General features: G+C 42.0%; 1 protein-coding gene across 2 annotated transcripts in view; it reads left to right on the top strand.

The window, feature by feature from the left end:
- Window positions 1–27,609, top strand: part of SEMA3C (semaphorin 3C) — a 276,094-nt gene that overhangs the window by 223,135 nt on the left and 25,350 nt on the right. For both annotated transcript variants that reach the window (XM_029616209.1, XM_029616208.1), the window contains 4 exons: window positions 402–624; window positions 4,609–4,697; window positions 12,974–13,015; window positions 17,147–17,304. In XM_029616209.1, the coding sequence (XP_029472069.1) occupies window positions 402–624; window positions 4,609–4,697; window positions 12,974–13,015; window positions 17,147–17,304 (512 nt within the window). The remainder of the gene's footprint in view (window positions 1–401; window positions 625–4,608; window positions 4,698–12,973; window positions 13,016–17,146; window positions 17,305–27,609) is intronic.

Below are 27,609 nucleotides of genomic sequence, written 5' to 3'. Positions count from 1 at the left end.
AAAGTGGATGCATAGCTTGCAACACCATCCTTAGTACATGCAAACATAGCTTGCAACACCATCCTTAGTACATGCAGACATAGCTTGCAACACCATCCTTAGTACATGCAAACATGCCAAGTCACACCTCCTTCGCATTGCTTTACTAATTCAATACCAGTTATTAACTAATATACTCAGGTCTTTCTCTTGTTAGGGTTAATAAATAATGTAGCACCGCCACCAATCTAGTCTTCTGCTCCAGGACCATATCTTACTCTTGCCCACATTAAATATCGGCTTCCATCTACTTAATAGAGAAGAAGCAGTTTCTAGTATATTACTGCTGTTCTAAATGCTAAAAATCTTCACGTGATGTCTGTTGTCTGTGGGTAACTTATATCCTTAATATTCCTTCACAGTGCCCCGGAGGAGCTTTCACACCCAATGTGCTAACAACCAAGGAGTTCCCAGATGACGTTGTTACCTTCATCAGGAACCATCCACTCATGTTCAATTCCATCTACCCAATACATAAGAGACCGCTGATCATAAGGACAGGCACAGACTACAAATATACCAAGATAGCTGTAGACCGGGTGAATGCTGCAGATGGGAGTTATCATGTATTATTTTTGGGAACAGGTAAGATAAATGCAGATGCAGATTTTAATAATTAATTAAAACATATTACCCCTGTATTACCCGGGTCGTATGACATAGTGAGGGCAAAGGTAGCACCGGTGCCATTTTGAATATTGGCAATATGGCCCGAAAGCAGGAGGTCGCTCCCGGACCCCTGCTGGACTTTTGGCAAGACTTGTGGGGTCAGGAGGCCCCCCAAAGCTGGCCAAAAGTCCCTGGGGGTCCAGCAGGGGTACGGGAGCGATCTCCTGCACTCATGACGTCGGGTGACAGGAACCAAAATGGCGCCGGCGCTACCTTTGCCCTGTCATATGGTAAGGGTAAAGGGCCACCGGCGCCATTTCTATTAACGCAGCCGTGGCCAGAGAGCGGGAGATCGCACCGGGATCCCCCCCCCCCCCACTGGACCCCAGGTAATTTAAAACATTTTGGGGGGGTTCGGGAGGGTGGGGGGGTTGTTTTAAAGGGTCGGGGTGGGTTTTAGGGTTGTTTTGGTGTGCCGGTTTTCCCGCCGATTTACGATTTGACGATTTTTTAACAAAAAAAACCATGACGATCAGATTTCCCTCCCCCCCCAGCTAAAATCGATCGTTAAGATGATCGATCACACGATTCACATCCCTAGTTTCTACCATGTAAGTGGGGGGATTTCAAAAGAAACACATACCAGAGCCATTACCAGTTTTCCCAGTTCATCCAGTTAAGGGATACGACTTCCAAACCCCCCTAGTTTAATTGCCTCCCTTCTCCTCTGTTACCCGGACCCTTCTTTTATTCCTTACATGTCCTCCATAGCAGAAGTACAGTTATGTGGCAGCGTCCCTGTGCTTATAAGTATTTACGTGCTAATTTGAAGCGTCCATGCCTCGCCTGGACCACGCCCGTGCCTCGCCTGGATCACGCCATCCCTCACCTGGACCACGCCCACCCTCGCCCGGACCATGCCCGGACCACACCCATGTCTGTCCTGGCCACGCCCGCCCCTCGCTGGACCACGCCCACCCTCACCCAGACCACGCCCACCCTCGCCCGGACCGTGCCCGGACCCCACCCATCCCTCGTCTGGACCACGCCCACCCTCACCCGGACCATGCCCGGACCACGCCCATGTCTCGTCCTGGCCACGCCCACCCCTCGCCGGACCACGCCCATGTCTGGCCCCTTTTTGGAAGTTTTCATTATGTACATGCAGTGGGAGGTTTGCACACACTCAGGCGGCTTTTAAAACTCGCTTGACACACTCCAGCCCGGCAGACTTGCACATTTCTAATTGATGCCTGCTATTCACCTTTATATATTCATTCCTGCTAATCAAGCAATGTTTACTCAAGAACTTGTTTCTTGCCATCCAGATAGTCACTTTCAATTTTGGAAATTTGTTCTATATCAGATTTTCAATTAATTTTTTAGCAACTACATTAAAGCACCTATGTGCAAACTGTGCAAGTTTTATAAAGTCAGAGGTACTTTTCCTTCATAGAAAAACAATAAAAAGATTGAATGCAACACCATTAGAACAATCATTTCAAAAAATGTACTAGCCACTTTGGAGATTTATTCTTAATTTATAAACGCATCTGGAAATACTTTACATTTCTTTGCATAAAGTAGAATTTTCCACTTCTTGCATCAAATACTGGTTTAAAAAATCTCATTTCTCATCTGTCTTTTAACCCAGAAATGTAATTCTCTATTTTGTCTTGAAGGAATATAAATGTTTGTCTGATCAAACTCAAACTTAGTAATAAGAAGCAAGAAAATTAAATGGTTGATGTGACCTCTACTGTATTTATGAATGTAAAGATAAACATTAGAAATAAAAATGCGGAAAGCATGTGGTGAAAATTATTGGTGGGTTTGCTCAGGAAAAGTCTGTGGTGAGGCATTGCTGAGCGGATGCCAATAGAATGTGTTAGTGGGACTGCCAGAGGCAATGTCTGACCAGCTTTCCACGGTAAATCTGGAGAATACACAACACTGTATTTTGTACATAAAAGGATGACCTGCAGAGCTTTCCCAGTAGCAAAACTGTTTTAAATTCATTCATTTGGTAGTTAAACAATTAAGGCCATTTGCTTGCAGAAAATCACTTTTTAGGCTGCCATGCACAGGGCCCCTGCTTCAGTTCTCAGACTGTGTCTTCTGCAGCCCAGGTTGGCTGTGACGGGGAAGACTGCAGAGGCAGTGATCACAGCATCTGGGAGAAGGGCGTCAGTGTCATGGTCACCAATAAGGGTGACACCTGGTGCCTAGAGTTATAGTCCAGAAGGGAGAACTGGGTCTTTTAAAATAGGAGAAACATCCCCAGGTGGCTGTGAATGGAAGCTCATGGCACCAAAATCCCAGCACTGGTTCCAACTGAGCTGGAAGGAAAAAGAGGTCCTAAGAACAGACTTTTGTAAATTCTTCCCTGCCCTTCCTGTGGGCACTGTTTCATGGAGAGTTTACCTTTGTAAGTGAATGAAAATTGCATGCAAAGTTCTAGAAGAAGAGGTCATGATGTAAGCTCAGGGACGATAGCTTTCAAACAGGCGCACATATCAAGTGTGCGTCTGCAACCTCATAACATGCATGCACATACGTGCACACTACGCACATAAATGTGTGAGCCTAAATGTAAGCTTCTGCACCCCCAGCGATGTAAGTCTGCATACAGATGTGCAACTGCCTGTAATTTATAAAGGCACATTTTCAGCCGAGGACCAGTTTCCACCACTTCATCCACCAGTTTGCCCACTATTTTGCTAGGTCCTCCCAACCATCCTGGTTCTTAGGTGTGCACCCCACCCCCAGCTACCCCGGACCCCTCCAACACCTCACAGATGACTGTAATTTCTTTTTACTTTCATCTCCTACATAGCAGGAGTAAAATGGGATGGCAGCAGAGCTGGACATGTGCCCAGGTGCATAGGTACATGCGCTCACATCTCTTGACCCTGCCCAAGAACGCTCATGCCCTGCTCACACCTTGCCCACATCACTCCCCTCACCCATTCGTGCATGAGCACTTGTGCGCACATCTGGATGCCATACATCATCAGGTGGACATGCGCCCATCTGCCGATTAATTCACTTTAAAGAGGATAGTCTCAGGTGAAGCATTAAGAATTAAGAAATACTCTTCAGAGACAGCACGGATGATAAATGAACAGCAGTGATAGCAAAAACAGGAACAGAATTGAAGAGGTCATGGGATAAGCGGGCAATCCTTGGATGTCATGATTTGATAGCAAAGCTTGCGATTAAGAAGGCTCTGTGTATTGTGACAAGAAAGAGAAGAAGGTAGACGAGATGGTTTCCAGAACCTTTATCTGCTTTTATGTTCAATGTTTCTGTGAACTGGCTGAAGATGTATAGTAGAGATTTCATTTTCCTTCCTCTGGGTTTCTAAATTACTGTCAGATAATTAAAAGAAACTTGGAACTCCTGACATTTTTCACATTTGTCCAATTTTTATAACACAGAATTATACCCCTCACCGCTGCAATCTGCTGTTATAAAATGTGCTTCCTGATCTCGACTGAACTTTAATAAGTCAGTTTTCAGAGGGACTTAGCTGAGTAACTACAGGGTTAGGCAGCTCAGTCTCCCAAAGTGAAAACTGTAGAGCAAATAAAAGTGTGTCTACCTTCACCATGCATGCACATGTAAGCAGATTAAAAAGGGGCAGTCCAAGGGGGCATGTGGAGGTAAGAGGACTCAACTACATAGAGACATTTGTTTCAGTAGTTACAGGGGGAAGAGAAGCAGGATTGTGGCTTTCAGATCCCCTATGAGGGAGTCTCAGATGGTGAACTCTGAGTATATAAACGCCTGGAATTTATAATAAACACATTTGAAATTGATGCAGAAATGCAGGCCTGGCCTATAGTCTCCCTTCTTCAGCTAAGTCACTTGGCACGTCTGGATTTGTCCATCTCTATTACTTATTTTCCAGAATTCATATTTATATATTGTAATAAGTTGTTTGTTTCCTTATTCTAGACCAAGGTACAGTTCAAAAAGTTGTAGTTCTCCCCATAAACAGCTCTGCAAATGGAGAACTTATCCTGGAAGAACTGGAAGTTTTTAAGGTTTGACTTTATTATTTGGTCTTGAAACTTGCATGTTAATGTAAAGACTTCAGAAAACACAAAACCACTTGCTTAAAGATCAGATAAACTGGTCCTGCCATGAACGAATACATTGTGGAATAGTGTATCATGAAGCCACATTGATTAGAGGAAGATTCCTGGGGGTGTTTTGAATGAGATTAGGAAACAGCACTTATGCATGATTTAGCTCACTAAAAAACCCCTCTAGAGTCCATGTGCTTCCTGATGGTATTGACTGACCTGTTGGTGGTTTAACATGGGCAGGCTTTATTTATGGACTGCTAAGAAGCTTTGCATGATTTCAAACTTAAATATAATTCCAAAGAAAAGTTGAAAAGCTTGGCGAACTGAGAGGGATTTTGGACAAGAATGACTTGGGGTTATGGAAGAATAGGGTCATTCCCTTTTTAAGATCTTTTCAGGCGTGGAGGAGTAGCCTAGGGGTTAGAGCAGTGAGCACTCTCGCTCCTTGTGACCTTGGGCAAACCACTTTACCCTCCATTGCCTCAGATACAAACTTAGGGCCGGATTTTCAAAAGGTTGCGGGCGCTGGGCCTATTTTCAAAAGGCCCTGTGGCGCACATAAAGCCCCGGGATGCGGGTAAGTCCCGGGGCTTTACTAAAGGGGCAGTCTGGGGGCAGAGGCAGGTGCAAAAGGTAAGACAAAGATTTGGGGGGAGGTAGGGCTGGGGGAAGGTCAGGTTAGGGGGAAGGGACAGGGGAAGGCAGCGCGGCTCGGCGCACGCGCAAGGTACACAATTGTGCACGCCAACCCTTGATTTTATAACTTGCGTGCCAGGTAGCGCGGGCTCATGTCTGCCCACATGAACCTTTTTAAAATCTACCCCTTAGACTGTGAGCTCTCTGGGGATAGGGAAATACCTCCAGTGCCTGAATGTAATCCACTCTGAAGTGCTGCGGAAAGCAAAATATAAATCAAATCAATTTTCTTATTCTTTAAGGAAAACAGGGGAATTTAAAAATAAAAAAAGTAAATCAAAGATTCTTTAAAAACTTCCCCTGAAGCAGGCATACATAGCAAAATAGGGTCACTCGGCACCTAACTTCTGATCTTGGAACCAGTTTGTTTTATCTTTTATTGATTGCTATATTAGGTTTTTATGTTTGTTATTGTTCTTTTATTATTCAGTGGTTTTTATGTATTAAAGATCTGCACACATATATTAGGAGAAAAGGGTAGGATGTGTCCTCCCTCCTCTTGTCTCTCCCTGTTCAGGGGTGGGGCAGCTTTACAGAACTGACCACTTATTACCTCATATGGACGCAATCCCCGCTGCTCAGTAAAGGTCACTGTTTACTTCAGATTCAGACTTTTATTTACCAGACTTTTCAGGCTTACCAGTTAGAAAAAGACAAAACGTTTATGGATCTTAGAAAAAAGACATTCATGAGGATCTCCTGAACACAGCAAACACTTGCACTGCCTACATCTGTGCACGTCAGATGCCTTGACTTGCAAAAGGGGTTATTAATAAACGTGACTGGCTAGCTTTAGCAAATTACCATCCGTTCTCAGCATTATAGAGGCCAGGTTTGCAGCGACTTTGCAGCTCGCGGAGGGCTCTGCGATGACAGCACACCTTGAGGCGTTTGTCTCGGCAGCTAACCAGCAGGCAGTACCTTCTCTCATGGGCAGGCTGTGCATAGGTTGAGCGTCCGTTATTCTACCCCGGGGAACAGCCACTTCTCCTGGGTGACCGATGCTGAGGAGATGCTTCCTTTTTAACGTAGCGGCTCATTTGCCTACTGCATCACGCACCTGGAAGAGATGGGTGGGCACGCGTTAGGAAAGCAGGTGGTCAATCATGAGCACCCGTCTTTCCCCCGTGGATATTGCATCAGCCTGAATGAGAATCAGACCCCTGTATACTACCCCTTTCCTCATATCTCCATATTTCTGGCACATCTTTTTCTCCCTCTTCCATTCCTTGTTTTATGGTGATTTGCCTCTCTACTTTGTGAGAGGGAAACTTTACAGAATTGTGACCAACATGAAATATTTAAACAGGACTATAGCACTGACACAAACTAAAGTCCTAAGATTTTTATTTTTTTGTTTGTACTGTTAAATAAAATATTTGATTTTCCTTTTGTGGGTTTAGATTGATCTTCATTTTAAATATCATTAAGATATATACGTTACAAGTCACACTTTTTATTTACCAGTATAGGTCAGAAACAAGTATATTCCAGCCTTTTCAGAAGTGTCTTGAGTTGTATGTATATATTTCTGTGACATGGATGCATTCTCTGCTTGCATGCAAACTCCTCCCCATGCTCCCACACACCCAGAATCAGAATTGCACAGTTTTGCTTGCATGAATTTTATATGAAGCAATATAGATGCTTAAGATCCACTTAAGAAAATAGAATTAGTCAAATACATTTGTAACTAGTTCAACTCCTTTCATTATATTTAGGGCTTCTGAGGTTAGGTTTTAACTGAAAAATACCAGTAAAACATCCCCAATGCCAAAAAAAAAATACCATTAATATTCTCTCAGCCCTCCCCTTGCTGCCTTGGACCTTTCACTCTGATTTTGTGCCTTTTCCATGCTGATGATGCCTGATCTGCATAAATGTGGGTATTGGGATCAGTTGAAAGAGGTACCTGCAATGTGAAAACTGTTCCTTTGCAATGAAATTAGGGAGGGGGGCAGTCTGGTAAGCATTCAGCCCCAATCAGGAGAACAACTTTACTTTGCTAAACTAATGTTGATTTTTCAGTGCTAAATGAGCTGCTCCTGTCTGGGGTATTCAGTTTATTTTTTTCATTCCTGAAAATAGACTTCAACATTGAACTTTGTTGATCTGAATAGTCCTGTTGTCACATTTCTTTTATAATTCTTTATTTTGCAAATTTCTGTCCCACCAGTTCAAAGAAGCTTGCTCCTGGTGGGTAACAAATTAAACAGATCAACAGGGTAATTTTCAAAGGAAAATGTAAATGTAAGGTACTATCATAACAATTTTCAAAAGACCATTTACCTGCGTTGAGGATAACATTAAAAAACATGCGAGCATGCCCACAAACAAACACATAGAGGCACACGTGCTCAAGCGCATTTATACTATATCATGTGTGCAAATGCACATGTATGATGTAAAATACATGTACATTTACACTACAATATAGTGGCATGTATGTTCAACATAGCCAGACAAGTTTTAACTTATATGGGCTAAGTGGCAGCAAAGCCGCCACTTAGACAGATAAATCTCAAAAACGCTACTTATCTGGCTAAGTAGCACTATTTATGACTTATCTGGCTAAATAAGACAGCCAGATAACTAAAAGTGCTACTGAGTCACATAAGTAAGATTGCCAGATAACTAAAAGTGCTACTTAGTCACATAAGTAAGATTGCCAGATAACTAAAAGTGCTACTTAGTCACATAAGTAAGACAGTCAGATAACTAAAAGTGCTACTGAGTCACATAAGTAAGACAGTCAGATAACTAAAAGTGCTACTTAGTCACATAAGTAAGAGAGTCAGATAACTAAAAGTGCTACTTAGTCACATAAGTAAGACTGCCAGATAACTAAAAGTGCTACTTAGTCACATAAGTAAGACAGCCAGATAACTAAAAGTGCTACTTAGTCACATAAGTAAGATTGCCAGATAACTAAAAGTGCTACTTAGTCACATAAGTAAGACAGTCAAATAACTAAAAGTGCTACTTAGTCACATAAGTAAGACAGTCAAATAACTAAAAGTGCTACTTAGTCACATAAGTAAGAGAGTCAGATAACTAAAAGTGCTACTTAGTCATATAAGTAAGAGAGTCAGATAACTAAAAGTGCTACTTAGTCACATAAGTAAGATTGCCAGATAACTAAAAGTGCTACTTAGTCACATAAGTAAGACAGTCAGATAACTAAAAGTGCTACTTAGTCACATAAGTAAGATTGCCAGATAACTAGCAGTTGAAGATTTATCTGGCTGTCTTATTCGAATAACAAGTGTTTTTAAGACTTATCCAGATAAGTCAAAACTAATCCAGACAAGTGGAGTCCATCTCCTATACACGTGTATTTCTGCTCCTAATTTTAAACATTTACTCATGAGATTTCATGCATCACCTGTAGGGCATGTCCTTGCTACAGGATCACTTCCTGCTGCACAAGGTGATTGTTACGCCTGTCAGTTGCAGATGGCTGCAACCACCAATGCTCACCTCTTTCTTTGCTACCTTGACATCACTGGGGAAAGTGATGACCTCCGCCTTAATTCCAGCGCCTAATGGAATTAGTTCAACTTATTTTTAACGGTAGTCAACCAGCAGAATGAATTTCTATTAAGCACCCAACCACAAGTAATGTCTTTTGAAATAAACTCTTATATGTTACTGAATTCTAATGGCACCACCCTTGTTATTTATGAACTATATTTTCCTTTGATATAGGTGTCCATCTGTAAACCGTTATGATGGTGAATAACTTAATGACGGTATATAAAAACTCTTAAATAAATAAATAAATCCAAAATGTTAAAATTAGTAAAAACTACTTCTGAAAAGACATTATAGAAAGTCAAAGCAGAATATTAATGTTCTTGACAATGAGTTCATTTAACTGTTAGGGTTGTTAAGTAATGTATGCAGCGGCAAAGAGATATGTTTTTAAAGCCTTTTTAAATTTTTTTACATTTGCTATTAAACGAATTTCATCTGGGATGGTATTCCAGAGGATTGGTCCGGCGACAGAAAAAGCTCGTTTCCTGGTAAATTCTAAATGGACAAGTTTTACTGATGGTACTTCCAGGATGAATTTGTCCATTGATCTTAATTGTCTTGTTAGTTTGTAAATTCTGAGCCCGATACCCCATAATGTCTTCCTCCCTGAATGTACATCCCCCCCTCAGGTCACAGTGAACGTTTCCTGAACATGTTTATCTTCCTGTACATGGCAACTCATTTATGTTTGTAGAATACTATTCGCCATCCCCCCATGCCTGTAATATTTACCCTTTCTACATAGTTATTTATTTTACTGTTATATTTTATCCTGTTGCTACATTAGGTTACCTGTTTTATTGTAAAGCTTTTTGCTGCATTAAGTTACCTGTAAACCGAGGTGATGTTCCCAAAATAACTCGGTATATAAAAATTCCTAAATAAATAAAATATATAGAGGCACATGTGCTCATGCGCACTTATACTATATCGTGTGTGCAAATGCATGTGTATGATGTAAAATACATACAAGATGTATAACATTTAGCAAACAGTCTTTAATATGAAACTATGGGGGTCATTTTCCAAGTGATATCGCGGGAGATAAATTCGCAAATCGCGCTAACAGCCGTTAACGCGATTTGCGAATGCAAATTCATAATTTTATATTCAGGGGGCGGAGCATATGTAAAATGGGAAACAGCCGCAGTGTTAGCGCGGCTCCTATCTACAACACTTTTATTTGCGTTACGGGCCAGTAAAGGGTTATTGTGGTCCATGACAATGAGAGAGAGAGAGAGAGAGAGAGAGAGAGAGAGAGAGAGAGAGAGAGAGAGAGAGAGAGAGAGAGACTTGCTCTAGTGCCTATGCCCTAGACAGGTATTTGTATCCCTATGGGAGGGCCACCTAGTAACTCGAGGTGGGGATTAGGTATGAGCGTAGGGGGTTGAGGGCCACTTTCACATTCAACATGAGACGTACGGAAAGAACAGTGGTCTCTAGTGAAGATTTGATGACTTACGGAGTGAGGAAACTCACTCCAAGATGAGATTTGGGCAATGTTCTCTCCACCTAGCTTGATGGACACTCTACCTGGGCAACAAGCTAGGTGGAGAGAACGTTGCCCAAATCTCTTTTTGGAGTGAGTTTCCTCACTCCGACGGCCAGCAAATCTTCACTAGAGACCACTGTTCTTTCCGTACGTCTCATGTTGAATGTGAAAGTGGCCCCCAACCCCCTATGCTCATACCTAATCCCCACCTCGAGTTACTAGGTGGCCCTCCCATAGGGATACAAATACCTGTCTAGGGCATAGGCACTATAGCAAGTCTCTCTCTCTCTCTCTCTCTCTCTCTCTCTCTCTCTCTCTCTCTCTCTCTCTCTCTCTCTCTCTCTCTCTCTCTCTCTCTCTCTCTCTCTCTCTCTCAGCACCTAGGAGTGGAAATAGGCTGTTCGGACACTTTCATGTACTGTGAAGATTCATTGGTTGTTTTATCGCGGTGCACAATGTTTTCGCGATTTGCGAATCCATTTCTGCAAATGGCGAAAACATCGAAAAATGCCTTATTTGCATGGGACACACCCCCTCATGCGTTACCACTGTGATATTGGAAAATGAGGCCCTATGTTACCAGACTTTAATGGCACTTCCTATAGATAGTATTAAGTTATACAATTTACCAAATATGTATATATGTGCTTCTTTGTAAACCGTTCTGATGGTATATAACTTAACGATGGTATAGAAAAGTTTTTAAATAAATAAATATAAATCTACACTTCAATATAGTGGCATATATGTTCAACATAGCCAGAAAAGTTTTAATTTATCTGGCTAAGTGGCAGCAAAGCCATCACTTAGACAGTAGGAGAAATAAGAAACCAATCTGGTTCACAAAGGAGGTGGCTGATATAATAAACGCAAAAGAAGCAGCTTTTAAGAAATATAAAGGATCCCAAAAAGTGGAACACAGTGTTATGGTTATGAGGTGTTGGAGTGGATTCTTGGGTACTGTGGTGATGGCCACTCCCACGGGGAGGAGCCCTGTGAGGAACCGCAGTACTAGGCTAGACTCTATACATGCAGACACAGAGAAGTTGTATTTATTGTACAGCTCGATGGTACTGCCCGGGCAGCAGGCAGCAGTGAAGGTAACCCAGTGAAGTAGTCCAGGGGTCCTCAGCAGAGGAGACCAGTCTCACATTCGAGAAGGTGATAGGCAGTGCGGCATAGCAGGGACAGGTCCCAGATGTAGACACAGAGCGCTGAAGCTGAAGGTGAGACAGACTGAAAGGGTTAGTACTCACTAGAGATGTGAATCGTGTGATCGATCATCTTAACGATCGATTTCGGCTGGGAGGGGGAGGGAATCGGATCGTCGCCGTTTGGGTTTTTTAAATATCGTGAAAATCGTGTAAATCGAAAACCGGCACACTAAAACATCCCTAAAACCCACCCCGACCCTTTAAAATAAATCTCCCACCCTCCCGCACCCTCCCAAAATGCCTTAAATTACCTGGGGTCCAGTGGGGGGTAGGGCGGGAAAACCGGCACACTAAAACAACCCTAAAACCCACCCCGACCCTTTAAAATAAATCCCCCCACCCTCCCGAACCCCCCCCAAAATGCTTTAAATTACCTGGGGTCCAAAGGAAGGGTCCCGGTGTGATCTTTTACTCTCGGACCTCTGGTGCTTGTAGAAATGGCGCCAGTGCTACCTTTGCCTTGTCATATGACAGGTCAAAGGTAGCGCCGGCACCATTTTGTTTTTGTCCCCTGAGGTCAGGAGCGTAGGAGATCGCTCCCGGACCCCCGCTGGACCCCCAGGGACTTTTGGCCAGCTTGGGGGGGCCTCCTGACCCCCACAAGACTTGCCAAAAGTCCAGCGGGGGTCTGGAACGACCTCCTGCAGTCGAATCGTGTTGTCTACGGCCGGCGCCATTTTGCGCAAAATGGCGTTGCAAAATGGCGCCGGCCGTAGACAACAGTGGATGGCCGGCGCCATCTTGTGCTCCTACCATGTGACAGAGGCTGACCAATGGCACCGATAGCCCCTGTGACATAGTGAGGGCAAAGGCTATCGGCACTATTTGGAATACTGGCAGCCGATGGCCCAAGTGCAGGAGATGGCTCCTGGACCCCCGCTGGACCACCAAGGAGTTTTGGTAAGTCTTGGGGGGGGGGTCAGGAGGGTGGGGGTTTGTTTAAATTCGCTCCTTTAGACGGCTGAATTATTCGGCAAAGATGCGTTGTATTCGTGGGGAATCATTGTACGTTTCGCTTCCCCATGAATACAACGAATATGGCCCTATACGCTGCGGATTGCCAAAACATTAGAAATGAATGCACACCCCTACAAACCACTGAATGTCACAGTCTATTCAAAAGATCATCATAATGTTATAGTTGCAGCTTAGGCAAGGAATAGCATATCTTTCTGTAACTGCCAATGAAAAGGTGCAGGTAAAAGTCAAGTAAATTTGAAAGCAAATATTTAAGCAAATAAGGTAATATTTTCCACATGTAAATACAAAATGTGTATGTTTTCTCTTTTTAGAATCATGCTCCTATAACAACAATGAAAATTTCATCGAAGAAGGTAAAAAGCTCTTCTTATTGTTTATTCAAATATTGGTCAAGCATACTTGGAAATTTAAAATCACAATTGTTGTCCCAACAAGTTAGTAAAACATGCTGTTACACACTCTGCTTCTGCTGCCTGTAATTGTGGAAATGTACTTTACTTGCACAGCTATTTTAAGGTACATTTGGCTACAGGTTATTAATAATATTGTTATCATATAAAGTTGTATATGTAACTCTCAGACTTTACAAAATAAAAGAACAAATTGAAAAAAGGTAAGCATTAAAAAAGAAAGTCAATAATCTAAGGAATTTGTAAAATTATCCAGTCCTTTTTGTATTCAAATTGTTTTTAACAAGTTACAGGTTTATAAAAAATAAAAATAGGAAGAATGAAAAGTGTCATTCTTTTCCAAGTTGCTACTGAAGAAAAAATGTTTTGATGGACAATTCTGGAGGGCAGATGATGGGAGAGGCTTGATACGTTTTCTGTCTCCAGAGTTCATAGAAATAATTGTCATAAAGACGTTATTTAATCTAGGAGAGATTAAGGGAGAAGGCTTGAATGAAAGAGATAATCCAGTAATAGAATAGAAGAAAGGGGTATTTCACAGTAAACGTACTTTTACCTGTGGTAACAATAGACTGGGAGTGAATGTACAATATGTGCAGGAATTTCATTTTGAAATCCCTCTGTATAGTTTACACCTGCTGAAAAGCAGGTTCAAAGTTTATGGATAACTGTGGTCCCCAGCAGCCCTGGATTTTCAGAGAGAAATTCCCATGGATCTATAAGTTCCCTGCGCCTTCTAAAATCCGCCCTTATTATGACAGAATGCATATACTTTCTTGCAGAAAAACAACCAACAAAAGTTGCATTACCAACTATTTTTAAAACAAAACTACATTCAGAAGTTTGCTTTGAAAATCATTAGATAACTGGTGAATATGAGCGCATAATACTTTGCTCCAGGCAAGAGGTAACTTGTATAGAGCAATTTATATGCTTATTTTTTAAAATCAAAGTGTGCAAATAAATTTTTACTCTGTCCCCCAGAACACCTTTTCTTAATACACATGTGCTCTTACCAGCTCTGTCCCCTATTTATTTTTAAAATGCCAGTTGCATACATTGAACAAGGTTAATAAAGATGTCACTTGAAAACTGAAGCTCCAAAATGTATGTATTTATTTTTATTTATCCATTTTGTAAAGCATCATTCCAAACAAAGATCACACTGGTTTACAACATGACGTTCATAATATACATCGACAATCACATTGACTTAATGAGGTCAAACAACATACATTTTAAAACTGACACATACTTGGGATAAGGTAGGAAGATAGGTTCCTAATGACTTTGTCCTTGAGGGTGCATGTTCTGTGTGCAGGTGATTTTAAGTTAGGTTATAACCATGTTTTTAGGTGACGTTTGAATTTCTTTGTTTCTGGTGTCAGTCTCTGATACTTGGGTAGAGAGTTCCATAGCATAGCGCGCAAGCCCTGGGATGTGCGTATGTCCCGGGGCTTTCAAAAATGGGCAGGGCGGGGCCAGGGGCATGACTGCAATCCGGGGGCGGGGCCATGGGCGTGGCGGCAGTACGGGGGCAGTTCCAAGTCCTCTGGCACAGTGGCTGTGCCGGAGGTTCGCTTGCTGGCAGCTGGCCGGCGCGTGCAAGTTACGCCTGCCAGAGGCAGAGGCAGGCGTAACTCCATCAAATAAGGTAGGGGGGATTTAGGTAGGGCCGGGGGGTGGGTTAGATAGGGGAAGGGAGGGAAAGGTGGGGGGGGATCCAAAAAAGTTCCCTCCAAGGCCACTCCAATTTTGGCGCAGCCTTGGAGGGAACGGGGAAAGCCATCGGGGCTCCCCTTGGGCTCGTTGCGCGCAAGGTGCACAAGTGTGTAGCCCCTTGTGCACGCCGACCCCAGATTTTATAACATGCATGCGGCTGCTCGCGCATGTTATAGAATTGGGCGTAGATTTGTGCGCGCCAGGTTGCACACACAAGTCTACGCCCACGCATAAGTTTTAAAATCTGGCCCAATATGAACAGAGAGTCTCAAGTCAGGGATGACTTGAAGGACCTGGAAATCCTAAATAAGAGGTGCCCTTCAAATGCACTGGCAGGAAAACTAGATCATGCCCAAGTCCAACCTTCTCATTTTATTCATAGAAGAACTAAATAAATGTACTATACTCAGATAACCTGTTAGCTTATCAAACTAAGAAGATTTCAGCTGAGCACATTGTCACACAACTTTTCACAGAGTCAAATATTAGTTACAAATAATAAAAATATGTGAAACCTTTGCAAATTATTATAATACCTAAATACTTCTGAAATGCAGTACCAGAAAGAGATAACTTAGGTCTTTCTGGATAGAGTTCTACTGAAAGCTTTGAACACAGATGTTAACGCACTAGATGCTAAAATAGCCAATAAGTACGTAGAAGGAGCAAATAATCATTAAGCCTAGGGAAAAGAGCTGGAGTTGATGGCTTTTGTAGGAAATAGTCAAGTATTTGTTAACTAAGGTGACAAATATTTAATGAAGTCCTGCTAGGAGCTTGTTTAACCAGTGCTATGTTGATCGACATTCCTAGGGAAAGTATGGATTTAAGAAATTGCTCTTCTTATAGAGATTTCTCGTTATTGAATAATAATTTAAAGATATTAGTGAAGTTGTTAGGGGTAGATTTTCAGAGGGTTATGCGCGTAACCCCCGAAAGCCTACCCCAAACCCCCCCTGCACACGCCGAGCCAATCTTGCAAAGGCTTCCGGTGCGCGCAAAGCCCCGGGACGTGCGTAAGTCCCGGGGCTTTCCTGGGGGGGGGCGTGTCGGGGGGGTCACGACCGGCGCGTCATCGGGGGGGCATGTTGGGGGGCGTGACACGGCTGGTGCGTCATCCGGGGGCATTCCGGGGGAATGGCTGCAGCCTCCGGACCAGCCCCTGGACCGCGCGCAAAGTTATGGCTGCCTCGAACAGGCGTAACTTGTTCAACAAAGGTGGGGGGGTATAGATAGGGCTGGGGGGGTGGGTTAGGTAGGGGAAGGTGGGGGAGGCTGAAAGAAAGTTCCTTCCGAGCCGCTCCGATTTCAGAGCGGCCTCAGAGTGAATGGAGGCAGGCTGCGTGGCTCGGTGCGCACAGGCTGCCGATTTTGGGCAGCCTTGAGCGTGCCGACCCTGGATTTCAGCGGCTATGCGCGTATCTATTGAAATCCCGCGTACTCTTGTTCGTGCCTGGTGCGCGAACAAAAGTACGCGTATGCGCAAATTTATAAAATCTACCCCTTATTGAATTGGCTTAAGGATTTCCTACCACAGCTGATCCACAAAGATCAAACAGGCTCTTTTGCAGAAAGGAAGAGCTCTGATAACGTTAGGTGAACTATAAACTTAAGTCACACGGCTAAAGATGGCCCATAGGACATGCTTTTGGCTTTGGATGCTAGAAATATTTGGATTTGGGACACATTTTTTAAAATGGATTGGAAGTACATAATACAAGCCTAAGGCCTAAGTTATGCTGAGTGGAGATCTGTTATTTTCATTTTAAGTAGGAGCAAAGCTGGCTATTATCTTTAATACATTTTTCAGTGGTCTTCGTTCTAAAGCATATGGGGAGAGAGACTTAAAGATCTAAGCACGTGTACCCTAGAGGAAAGGGGAGATATGATAGAGACATTCAAATATCTCAAAAGTTTCCATGCACAGGAGGGGAGCCTTTTTGAACGGAAAGGAGGCTCTAGAACTAGGGGTCATGGGATGAGGGTGAAAGGGGGTAGATTCAGGAGTAATCTTAGGAAATATTTCTTTACAGATAGCATAGGGAATGCATAGAATGGCCTCCTAGTGGAGACAAAATGGTATCCTAATTAAAGAAAGCAGGGAAAAATACAGGAATCTCTGAAGGAGTGATGGATATTGTAAGGATTAGATAAATCGAATGGATGGGAAGACTAGAAGGGCTATATGGTCTTTTTTGCTGTCAAATTTCTGTGACCCAAGTAATATGTGTATATGGTTTCAATTCATTTTATATTTTGTCTTATTTGATATAATTATTTTGTTGTATTTGTAATTATTAAGCAATAAAGTTGTTTTAAAATTCCCAAAAATAAATTCCATATTATTTACAGCAACAATTGTATGTCAGCTCTGAGGAAGGTGTTACCCAGGTATCTTTGCATCGCTGCCATGTCTATGGTACAGCCTGTGCTGACTGCTGCTTGGCCAGAGACCCTTACTGTGCTTGGGATGGCAGGTCCTGCTCAAGATTCTATCCAACTGGGAAAAGGTGAGGAAGCCCAGAGCTGCTTAAAGGTTTCTCATTAACGACTATTGCTTCTGCAGTCAGGGGCCAAAATAATCTAACCATTATTAATGTCTCAAAATCTAATTATCAAAGAAGTGATACATCCTGCCACTTCCAGTGACCGTAGCATCTATCTATAGATTCATAATGGTGATGGATAACACTATAAAATGGATTATTTAATCAACCTAAGAGTTGTCTGTGCATTGTAGTAGAAGGCTTGTTTATTTCTGTGTGACTTTAGCGTCAACACAATCAGTATTTCATTGTTTTATTAGCAGTTTTTTCCGAAAGATCATTTAAACTAATGCAAAATATATTTATCTTACATGCAACATTTTTTGAAAATTAATTAAAATTGAAGAGTATGACATAACCCATGGAAAATGAAAGTGGGCTTATAAGATAATGAATGCAATGGAAAGTCACAAAAGAAGGAAAAGTATTGCAGTTAAGGATATGGAAGTAAAACAAAGCATAAGTGTGAGAAGAAAACCATAATTATAAAGTTAGAGCAGACATGACAATCCGACAGAGGTATTTAGATTATTGAAAAAAGGAACAGTATAGAAAAGTAATAGCTTTATGTGTACTGGAGAAGATTTATTTATTTTAAAACTCCTATATTCTGCAAAGTCAGAACAAATGTTCAATGCAAATCACAACCACACAGTCATAAAATATCTCCAAACATGGACAGATCGGAATATTTGTAAGTTAGTATAAGAGAAAGAGTAGACATCCGTATGGAGGTAAATTGAAGAAAGCCACAGAGAAGAAGGGGTGAAAGTGGAGAAGTGAAAGGTATATCAAGAAATAAAGGCAGCATTTTTTGAGATGAAAATCAGTGCAGTAAGATAGCAAGGGTTAGATAAATTACATTGTTTTGGCTGAATTGAGATCGGTACATTGAATCCATCCATCTTCTCATTTCCTAACAATTAGCTATACTTGGTAACCCAGAGAAAGGCATAAAACCTATGATGCATGTGTCGTCAACTGGAAAAATTCCTTCCTAACCCAAACATAGAAATAGGGTAATTTTTCTATTCCTTGAATTGCACATTTTTTCTTTGTAAGGACTATGAGGTTCCTATTCAAAAGCATAAAGCCAAACAACTCAGATGTTATCCAAGCAAATGAAGATTTGGGCATTTATCTGGCTAATTTCTAACTGGCTAATAAGTTAATCTGCTAGAATTTAGCCAGCTAACAGGGTCATTTTTCAAATTGCATTAAGACCTTATCGCATATGTTACGACATTATCACACGCAATAACGCCATAATGCATGTGATAAATAGTGCATCACAAAATGTGTAATCCAAAATTGGAATTAGTAGTCAAGAAGGAGGAGTTTGGGTGGAGTTAATATAAATTAGGGGTGCTAGCATTGATTGCTACAAAGTATTACACATTATCGCGGGATATATCGCTGTAAAAAACTATGGGGTATGGGGAAAAAGTAATTATCTCGGGCGCTATCGCAGATTGTGCTATTATTGCGGCAAATATCACACACGATAAAAACAGCAATGCTAATGGACACACCTACCAGGCCTTCCTGACCCAATAAAAACACCAGTATTTACGTGGTCTACCTTCCTAAAGCCATATTGTTTCTGGCAAGCATAATTGTCACAGCATACAGGGTGCCTCACTAGGCTCACCGCAGACGAAAACATGTGGAACCAGAAGAACCTCAAGAACAAGCCAGGGCCTGATCTAAGGCCTCCCAGGGAAGTACCAGCAGTGCAGGCACAGCCACGGGTCCTGCAGGCTCAGGGCTCGAGCCATGGTGCAGAGATACAGGGAGCTTATCTTTCCTCCACAAACAGCCTTGCTGGACATGCCAGAGGACTTTGTGGTTAGCAGGTAGCGGCTCAGCTCTCGAGCAATCCTGGAATTATATGAAGAAAGCCAAAAGTTCCCACGACGTCCCTGGCCTCACCAAACTCTTGGCCGCTCTGGATTCCATGGCAAGCAGCTCCTTTCAAACCACAGTAGGGGTGGTGGGAGGAATGTCCCAAAGCACTTTCTCATGTTGTGTCAACCAGGTCATCCAAGCATTCACTAACTGACCGCATTCCTCACCTCATAACATTTCCTCATGACAGGCAGAACTTGATGGACTTAAAGAGAGGTGTTTATGCCTTTGCACACTTTCCCAGTGTTGTCGGAGCAATCAACTGCACTCATGGGGCCATTATTCCACCATGTCTGAGGGAGAAGGCGTACCGGAACAGAAAACTCTTCCACTCCATCAATTTGCAAGTGGTGTGTGATGCTCAAATGTGCATCCTGAACGTGGTGGCCAGGTTCCCAAGATCCAAGCACGATTCCTTCATACTTAGCCAATTGGGCCTATTTGATAATTTTGAGGCCAGCCTGTACAGTGATGCTTAGCTCGTAGGTAAGACACACTTTTCTTTGTGTATTCCATCTATCCCTATCTGTTTGTGGCTAATGGCAACCAAATGGTGGTTGGCGGTGGAGGAGGAAAAGATCGGTGGCATGACAAATACCTTGTACATTAATGTATGCAGGCCATTGGCCCAGGTCATGTCTTTTTCTCGCAATGCTTCTGAGCCTGGAAACATTTGTGACAGCATACAAAGCATGGGACCTAAATCTTGCTCAGTGAGCACGCACTATACACCTTGAACGTATTCATTAGCAAAATGTCACTGTTCCTATCCTCCCCTTGGGTCCTATTTCTATCTCGTAAATCATAAACTTCAACTTTCCACACTTCCAGAACAGCACCATCGCATCTGGGCCATTACTGAGGCATCAGGAAGATTGTTCCACACTATTTCTGTAGAGCTTCATATAGCTCTATTACAAGCAGTGTCCTGTGCATGTTGGTGGCCTTCCATAGTCCCTGTGTGGGGGCTCACAAATGGTTTTGCTTGGAGCACAGACAACAGAGCTGCCATGGACATTCGCATTCACACCATCAGGTATGGCTTTTGAAGGTAACATAAGTATGGCATCTCTTATGTGTCTCTTGAAGGTTGACCAGCCGCTACACAACAGTAGCATTTGCTGGATTGCGAGGGCCTGGCATGCGATAGTGGCAATACCCACATCTCATGTAGTACTCCTCTACAACTGAGCTCCTTTACGCTACAGGTACCTGCACATATACTGCCCTACAACAATGTGATAGACAGGCCACACAAATCGCACTTTAATGCTCAGCAATGGTACAGGCTTCTTTATACAGTCTGACTGGATGCTGGATAGTATATTATTGACTTCTAGGTGGTTCTCTAGTTGTGATAACACTGCTTTTTTGAGGACTTTAGCAATGAAAGGTAGGTTGGATATTGGTCAATAATTGTTCCAATCATCGATTCTGCAAGTTTTATTTTTCAGGATTGGTTTAAACACAGCTTGTTTTGCCCTGGCAGAGACCAGTCCTTCTGCTAGCCAGTGGTTTATTATGGTTGTGAATATTGGAGTTAGAACATAAGAACATGCTATACTAGGTCAGACCAAGGGTCCATCAAGCCCAGCATCTTGTTTCCAACAGTGGACAATCCAAGCTATAAGTACCTGGCAAGTACTTAAAAACTAAGTCTATCCCATGTTACCAATGCTAGTAATAGCAGTGGCTATTTTCTAAGTCAACTATATTAATAGTAGATAATGGACTTCTCCTCCAAGAACTTATCCAAACCTTTTTTAAACCCAGCTACACTAACTGCACCAATCACATCCCCTAGCAACCAATTCCAGAGTTTAATTATGCATTGAGTGAAAAAGAACTTTCCGATTAGTTTTAAATGTGCTACTTGCTAATTTCATGGAGTGCCCCCTAATCCTTGTATTATCTGAAAGAGTAAATAACCGATTAGCATCTACACATTCTAGAATTCTCATGGTTTTAAACACCTCTATCATATCCACCCTCAGCTGTCTCTTCTCAAGCTGAAAAGACCTAACCTCTTTAGTCTTTCCTCATAGGGGAGCTGTTCCATCCCCTTTATCATTTTAGTTGCTCTTCTCTGTACCTTCTCCATCGCAACTATACCTTTTTTTGAGATGCGGCGACCAAAATTGTACACAGTATTCAAGGTGTGGTCTCACCATGGAGCAATACAGAGGCATTATGACATTTTACATTTTATTCACCATTCCCTTCCTAATAATTCATAATATTCTGTTTGCTTTTTTGACTGCCACAGCACACTGAGCCGATGATTTCAATGTATTGTTCACTATGACGCCTAGATCTTTTTCCTGAGTGGAAGCTCCTAACAACGTGCAACGTTAACATGGGTTATTTTTCCCTATATGCATCACCTTGCACTTATCCACATTAAATTTCATCTGCCATTTGGATGCCTAATTTTCCAGTCTCTCAAGGTCCTCCTGCAATTTATCACAATCTGCTTGTCATTTAACTACTCTAAATAATTTTGTATCATCTGCAAATTTGATTACCTCACTTGTTGTATTCCTTTCCACATTTGCTAAGAGAAATTAGGGAAGCTAACCAAATTGGTAGTGCGGTAATAATGGGATACTTCAATTACCCCAATATTGACTGGGTAAATGTATCATCGGGACACGCTAGAGAGATAACATTCCTGGATGGAATAAATGATAGCTTTATGGAGCAATTAGTTCAGGAACCGATGAGAGAGGGAGCAATTTTAGATCTAATTCTCAGTGGACCACAGGATTTGGTGAGAGAGATAATGGTGGTGGGGCCGCTTGGCAATAGTGATCATAATATGATCAAATTTGAATTAATGACTGGAAGAGGAACAGTATGCAAATCCATGACTCTCGTGCTAAACTTTCAAAAAGGAAACTTTGATAAAATGAGAAAAATTGTTAAAAAAAAACAAAACTGAAAGGAGCAGCTACAAAAGTAAAAAAGTGTGCAAGAGGCGTGGTCATTCTTAAAAAAAATACCATTCTAGAAGCACAGTCTAGATGTATTCCACACATTAAGAAAGTTGAAAAGAAGGCAAAACGATTACCGGCATGGTTAAAAGGGGAGGTGAAAGAAGCTATTTTAGCCAAAAGATCTTCATTCAAAAATTGGAAGAAGGATCCAACAGAAGAAAATAGGATAATGCATAAATGTTGGCAAGTTAAATGTAAGACATTGATAAGACAGTCTAAGAGAGAATTTGAAAAGAAGTTGGCCGTAGAGGCAAAAACTCACAGTAAAAATGTTTTTAAATATATCCGAAGCATAAAGCCTGTGAGGGAGTCAGTTGGACCGTTAAATGATCGAGGGGTTAAAGGGGCACTTAGAGAAGATAAGGCCATCATGGAAAGATTAAATGATTTCCTTGCTTCGGTGTTTACGGAAGAGGATGTTGGAGAGGTACCCGTACTGGAGAAGGTTTTCATGGGTAATGATTCAGATGGACTGAATGAAATCACGGTGAACCTAGAAGATGTGGTAGACCTGATTGACAAACTGAAGAGTAGTAAATCACCTGGACCGGATGGTATACACCCCAGAGTTCTGAAGGAACTAAAAAATGAAATTTCAGACCTATTAGTAAAAATTTGTAACTTATCATTAAAATCATCCATTGTCCCTGAACACTGGAGGATAGCTAATGTAACCCCAATATTTAAAAAGGGCTCCAGGGGATATCCAGGAAACTACAGACCGGTTAGCCTGACTTCAGTGCCAGGAAAAATAGTGGAAAATGTTCCAAACATCAAAATCATAGAAGATATAGAAAGACATGATTTAATGGAACAAAGTCAGCATGGCTTTACCCAAGTCAAGTCTTGCCTCACAAATCTGCTTCACTTTTTTGAAGGAGTTAATAAACACGTGGATAAAGGTGAACTGGTAGATGTAGTATACTTGGATTTTCAGAAGGTGTTTGACAAAGTTCCTCATGAGAGGCTTCTGGGAAAAGTAAAAAGTCATGGGATAGGTGGCGAAGTCCTTTCATGGATTACAAACTGGCTAAAAGACAGGAAACAGAGAGTAGGATTAAATGGAGAATTTTCTCAGTGGAAGGGAGTGGGCAGTGGAGTGCCTCAGGGATCTGTATTGGGACCCTTACTTTTCAATATATTTGTAAATGATCTGGAAAGAAATATGGCGAGTGAGATAATCAAATTTGCAGATAATACAAAATTGTTCAAAGTAGTTAAATCACAAGCAGATTGTGATAAATTGCAGGTAGACATTGTGAGATTGGAAAATTGGGCATCAAAATGGCAGATGAAATTTAATGAGGATAAGTGCAAGGTGATGCATATAGGGAAAAATAACCCATGCTATAGTTACACAATGTTAGGTTCCATATTAGGTGCTACAAACCAAGGAAGAGATCTAGGCGTCATAGTGGATAACACATTGAAATCGCCAGTTCAGTGTGCTGCGGCAGTCAAAAAAGCAAACAGATTGTTGGGAATGATTAGTAAGGGAACGGTGAATAAAACGGAAAATGTCATAATGCCTCTGTATCGCTCCATGGTGAGACCACACCTTGAGTACTGTGTACAATTCTGGTTGCCGCATCTCAAAAAAGATATAATTGCGATGGAGAAGGAACAGAGAAGAGCTACCAAATGATAAGAACATGCCATACTGGGTCAGATCAAGGGTCCATTAAGCCCAGCATCCTATTTCCAACAGTGGCCAATCCAGGCCATAAGAACCTGGCAAGTACCCAAAAACTAAGTCTATTCCATGTTACTGTTGCTAGAATAGCAGTGGCTATTTTCTAGGTCAACTTAATTAATAGCAGGTAATGGACTTCTCCTCCAAGAACCTATCCAATCCTTTTTTAAACACAGCTATACTAACTGCACTAACCACATCCTCTGACAACAAATTCCAGAGTTTAATTGTGCGTTGAGTAAAAAAGAACTTTCTCCGATTAGTTTTAATTGTGCCACATGCTAACTTCATGGAGTGCCCCCTAGTCTTTCTATTATCTCGAAAGAGTAAATAACCGATTCACATCTACCCGTTCTAGACCTCTCATGATTTTAAACACCTCTATCTAACAGTTTTTGACCCCCCCCCCTGTTCATAAGTTCCTGAAGAGTTCGTATTTAAACTTAATTAGTTATAATTGTTTTTACTGTAAACTCCTCTAAGTTCATTTATGCTCCATTAAGCTCCTTTATGTTTCTCTGTTAATTGTTTCAATGTAAGCCGCCCCCGAGGCGACAGTTTTACTTCCTTGTACACCGGTGTGATATGTATATTATACAGGAACGTCGGTTTATAAAAACTAAAAATAAATAAATAAATATCATATCCCCCCTCAACTGTCTCTTCTCCAAGCTGAAAAGTCCTAACCTGTTTAATTTTTCCTCATAGGGGAGCTGTTCCATTCCCCTTATCATTTTGGTAGGCCTTCTCTGTACCTTCCAGTCTCACAAGGTTTTCCTGCAATTTATCACAATCTACTTGTGATTTAACTACTCTGAACAATTTTGTATCATCTGCAAACTTGATTATCTCACTTGTCGTAAGGGGAATGGAACAGCTCCCCTATGAGGAAAGACTAAAAAGGTTAGGACTTTTCAGCTTGGAGAAGAGACGACTGAGGGGGGATATGATAGAGGTGTTTAAAATCATGAGAGGTCTAGAACGGGTAGATGTGAATCGGTTATTTACTCTTTCGGATAATAGAAAAACTAGGGGGCACTCCATGAAGTTAGCATGTGGCACAGTTAAAACTAATGGGAGACAGTTCTTTTTTTTCTCAACGCACAATTAAACTCTGGAATTTATTGCCAGAGGATGTGGTTAGTGCAGTTAATATAGCTGTGTTTAAAAAAGGATTGGATAAGTTCTTGGAGGAGAAGTCCATTACCTGCTATTAATTAAGTTGACTTAGAAAATAGCCACTGCTATTACTAGCAACAGTAGCATGGAATAGACTTAGTCTTTGGGTACTTGCCAGGTTCTTATGGCCTGGATTGGCCACTGTTGGAAACAGGATGCTGGGCTTGATGGACGCTTGGTCTGACACAGTATGGCACGTTCTTATGTTCTATTTATAAATATATTGAAAAGTATGGGTCCCAATACAGATCACTGAGCCACTCTACTGCCATCCCCCTCCACTGAAAAAATTGTTCATTTAATCCTACTCTTTGTTTCCTGTCTTTAACCAGTTTGTAATCCACGAAACGACATCGCCACCTATCCCATGACTTTTTACTTTTCCTAGAAGCCTCTCATGAGTTATGATGCTTTTTACTTCTAAGAAAACTTCTAAGAAAACTAAAAAGTCATGGGTAGTAGCCGATGTACTTTCGTGGATTACAAGCTGGTTAAAAGACAGGAAACAGAGAGTAGGATTAAATGGTCAATTTTCTCAGTGGAAAAGGGTAAACAGTGGAGTGCCTCAGGGATCTGTACTTGGACCGGTGCTTTTCAATATGGGGCAGATTTTCAAAGGGTTACGTGCGTAACTTACGTGCATAACCCCGAAAACCTGCTCCTGCACGTGCCGAGCCTATTTTGCATAAGCTTGGCGATGCACGCAAGCCCTGACACACACATATGTCCTGGGCTTTGAAAAAGGGGTGGGGTCAGGGGCGGGGTGCCGGACCGAGGCCTATGGCACAACGGCTGTGCTGGGGGATGGCACGCCGGCAGCTGGCCGGTGCGCGCAAGTTACGCCTGCCAGAGGCAGGCGAACTATTGAAAACAAGGTAGGGGGGGATTTAGATAGGGCTGGGAGGTGGGTTATATCGGGGAAGGGAGGGGAGGGTGGGGGGAGCGGAAGGAAAGTTCCTTTCGAGGCTGCTCCGATTTTGGAGCCGCCTCGGAGGCAACGGGGAAAAGCCATTGGGGCTCCCCTAGGGCTCGGCGCTCGCAAGGTGCACAAGTGTGCACCCCCTTGTGTGCGCTGACCCTGGATTTTATAACATGCGCGTGGCAGCGCACACAAATGTACCCTGCATGCGGTGTTTCTAAAATCTGCCTCTATATATATATAAATGATCTGGAAAGGAATACGACGAGTGAGGTTATCAAATTTGCGGATGATCCAAAATTATTCAGAGTAGTTAAATCACAAGCGGATATTGATACATTGCAGGAGGACCTTGCAAGACTGGAAGATTGGGCATCCAAATGGCAGATGAAATTTAATGTGGACAAGTGCAAGGTGATGCATATAGGGAAAAATAACCCTTGCTGTAGTTACACGATGTTGGGTTCCATATTAGGTGCTACCAACCAGGAAAGAGATCTAGGCATCATAGTGGATAACACATTGAAATCGTCGGCTCAGTGTGCTGCAGCAGTCAAAAAAGCAAACAGAATGTTAGGAATTATTAGGAAGGGAAAGGTTAATAAAACAGAAAATGTCATAATGCCTCTGTATCACTCCATGGTGAGACCGCACCTTGAATACTGTGTACAATTCTGGTCGCCGCATCTCAAAAAAGATATAATTGCGATGGAGAAGATACAGAGAAGGGCAACCAAAATGATAAAGGGGATGGAACAGCTTCCCTATGAGAATAGGCTGAAGAGGTTAGGGCTGTTCAGCTTGGAGAAGAGACGGCTGAGGGGGGATATGATAGAGGTGTTTAAGATCATGAGAGGTCTTGAACGAGTAGATGTGACTTTGTTATTTTCACTTTCAAATAATAGAAGGACTAGGGGGCATTCCAGGAAGTTAGCAAATAGCACATTTAAGACTAATCAGAGAAAATTCTTTTTTACTCAGCGCACAATTAAGCTCTGGAATTTGTTGCCAGAGGATGTGGTTAGTGCAGTTAGTGTAGATGGGTAAGTTCTTGGAGGAGAAGTTCATTAACTGCTATTAATCAAGTTTACTTAGGGAATAGCCACTGAAGTCTTCTATTAATTACATCAGTAGCATGGGATCTTCTTAGTGTTTGGGTACTTGGCAGGTTCTTATGATCTGGTTTGGCCACTGTTGGAAACAGGATGCTGGGCTTGATGGACCCTTGGTCTGACCCAGCATGGCAATTTCTTATGTTCTTATGTTCTTATGTACTTTTTTTAGGGCACTAGCAGGTATTGGGTCCAGTGGCTGGATAGCAAGTTAGATTTTCATGGTGATTTGGTTTATTTCAAATTTGGATACTGGGTCGAATGAGTTCCATTTCACTTGACCAGAATTTTCTTTGGCTCTTTTGTTGGTAAGCAAATGAAGTAATGTGTTTTTAAATTATTGGTTTTGTTTAACAATGAGGCAGCACATTTGTTGCATGAGTTCTTTGTAAAGTTGTGGTTATTTGATGTGGAGGAGGTTGGGTCCTTGATTAGGTTTTTAACTGTTTCGAAGAATAATTT

Source organism: Rhinatrema bivittatum, chromosome 9 (assembly GCF_901001135.1).
Source record: "Rhinatrema bivittatum chromosome 9, aRhiBiv1.1, whole genome shotgun sequence".
In the NCBI taxonomy this organism is placed as follows: Eukaryota; Metazoa; Chordata; class Amphibia; order Gymnophiona; family Rhinatrematidae; genus Rhinatrema; species Rhinatrema bivittatum.
Note: the sequence above shows the minus strand (reverse complement) of the source record. Positions and strands in the feature narration are given on the sequence as shown.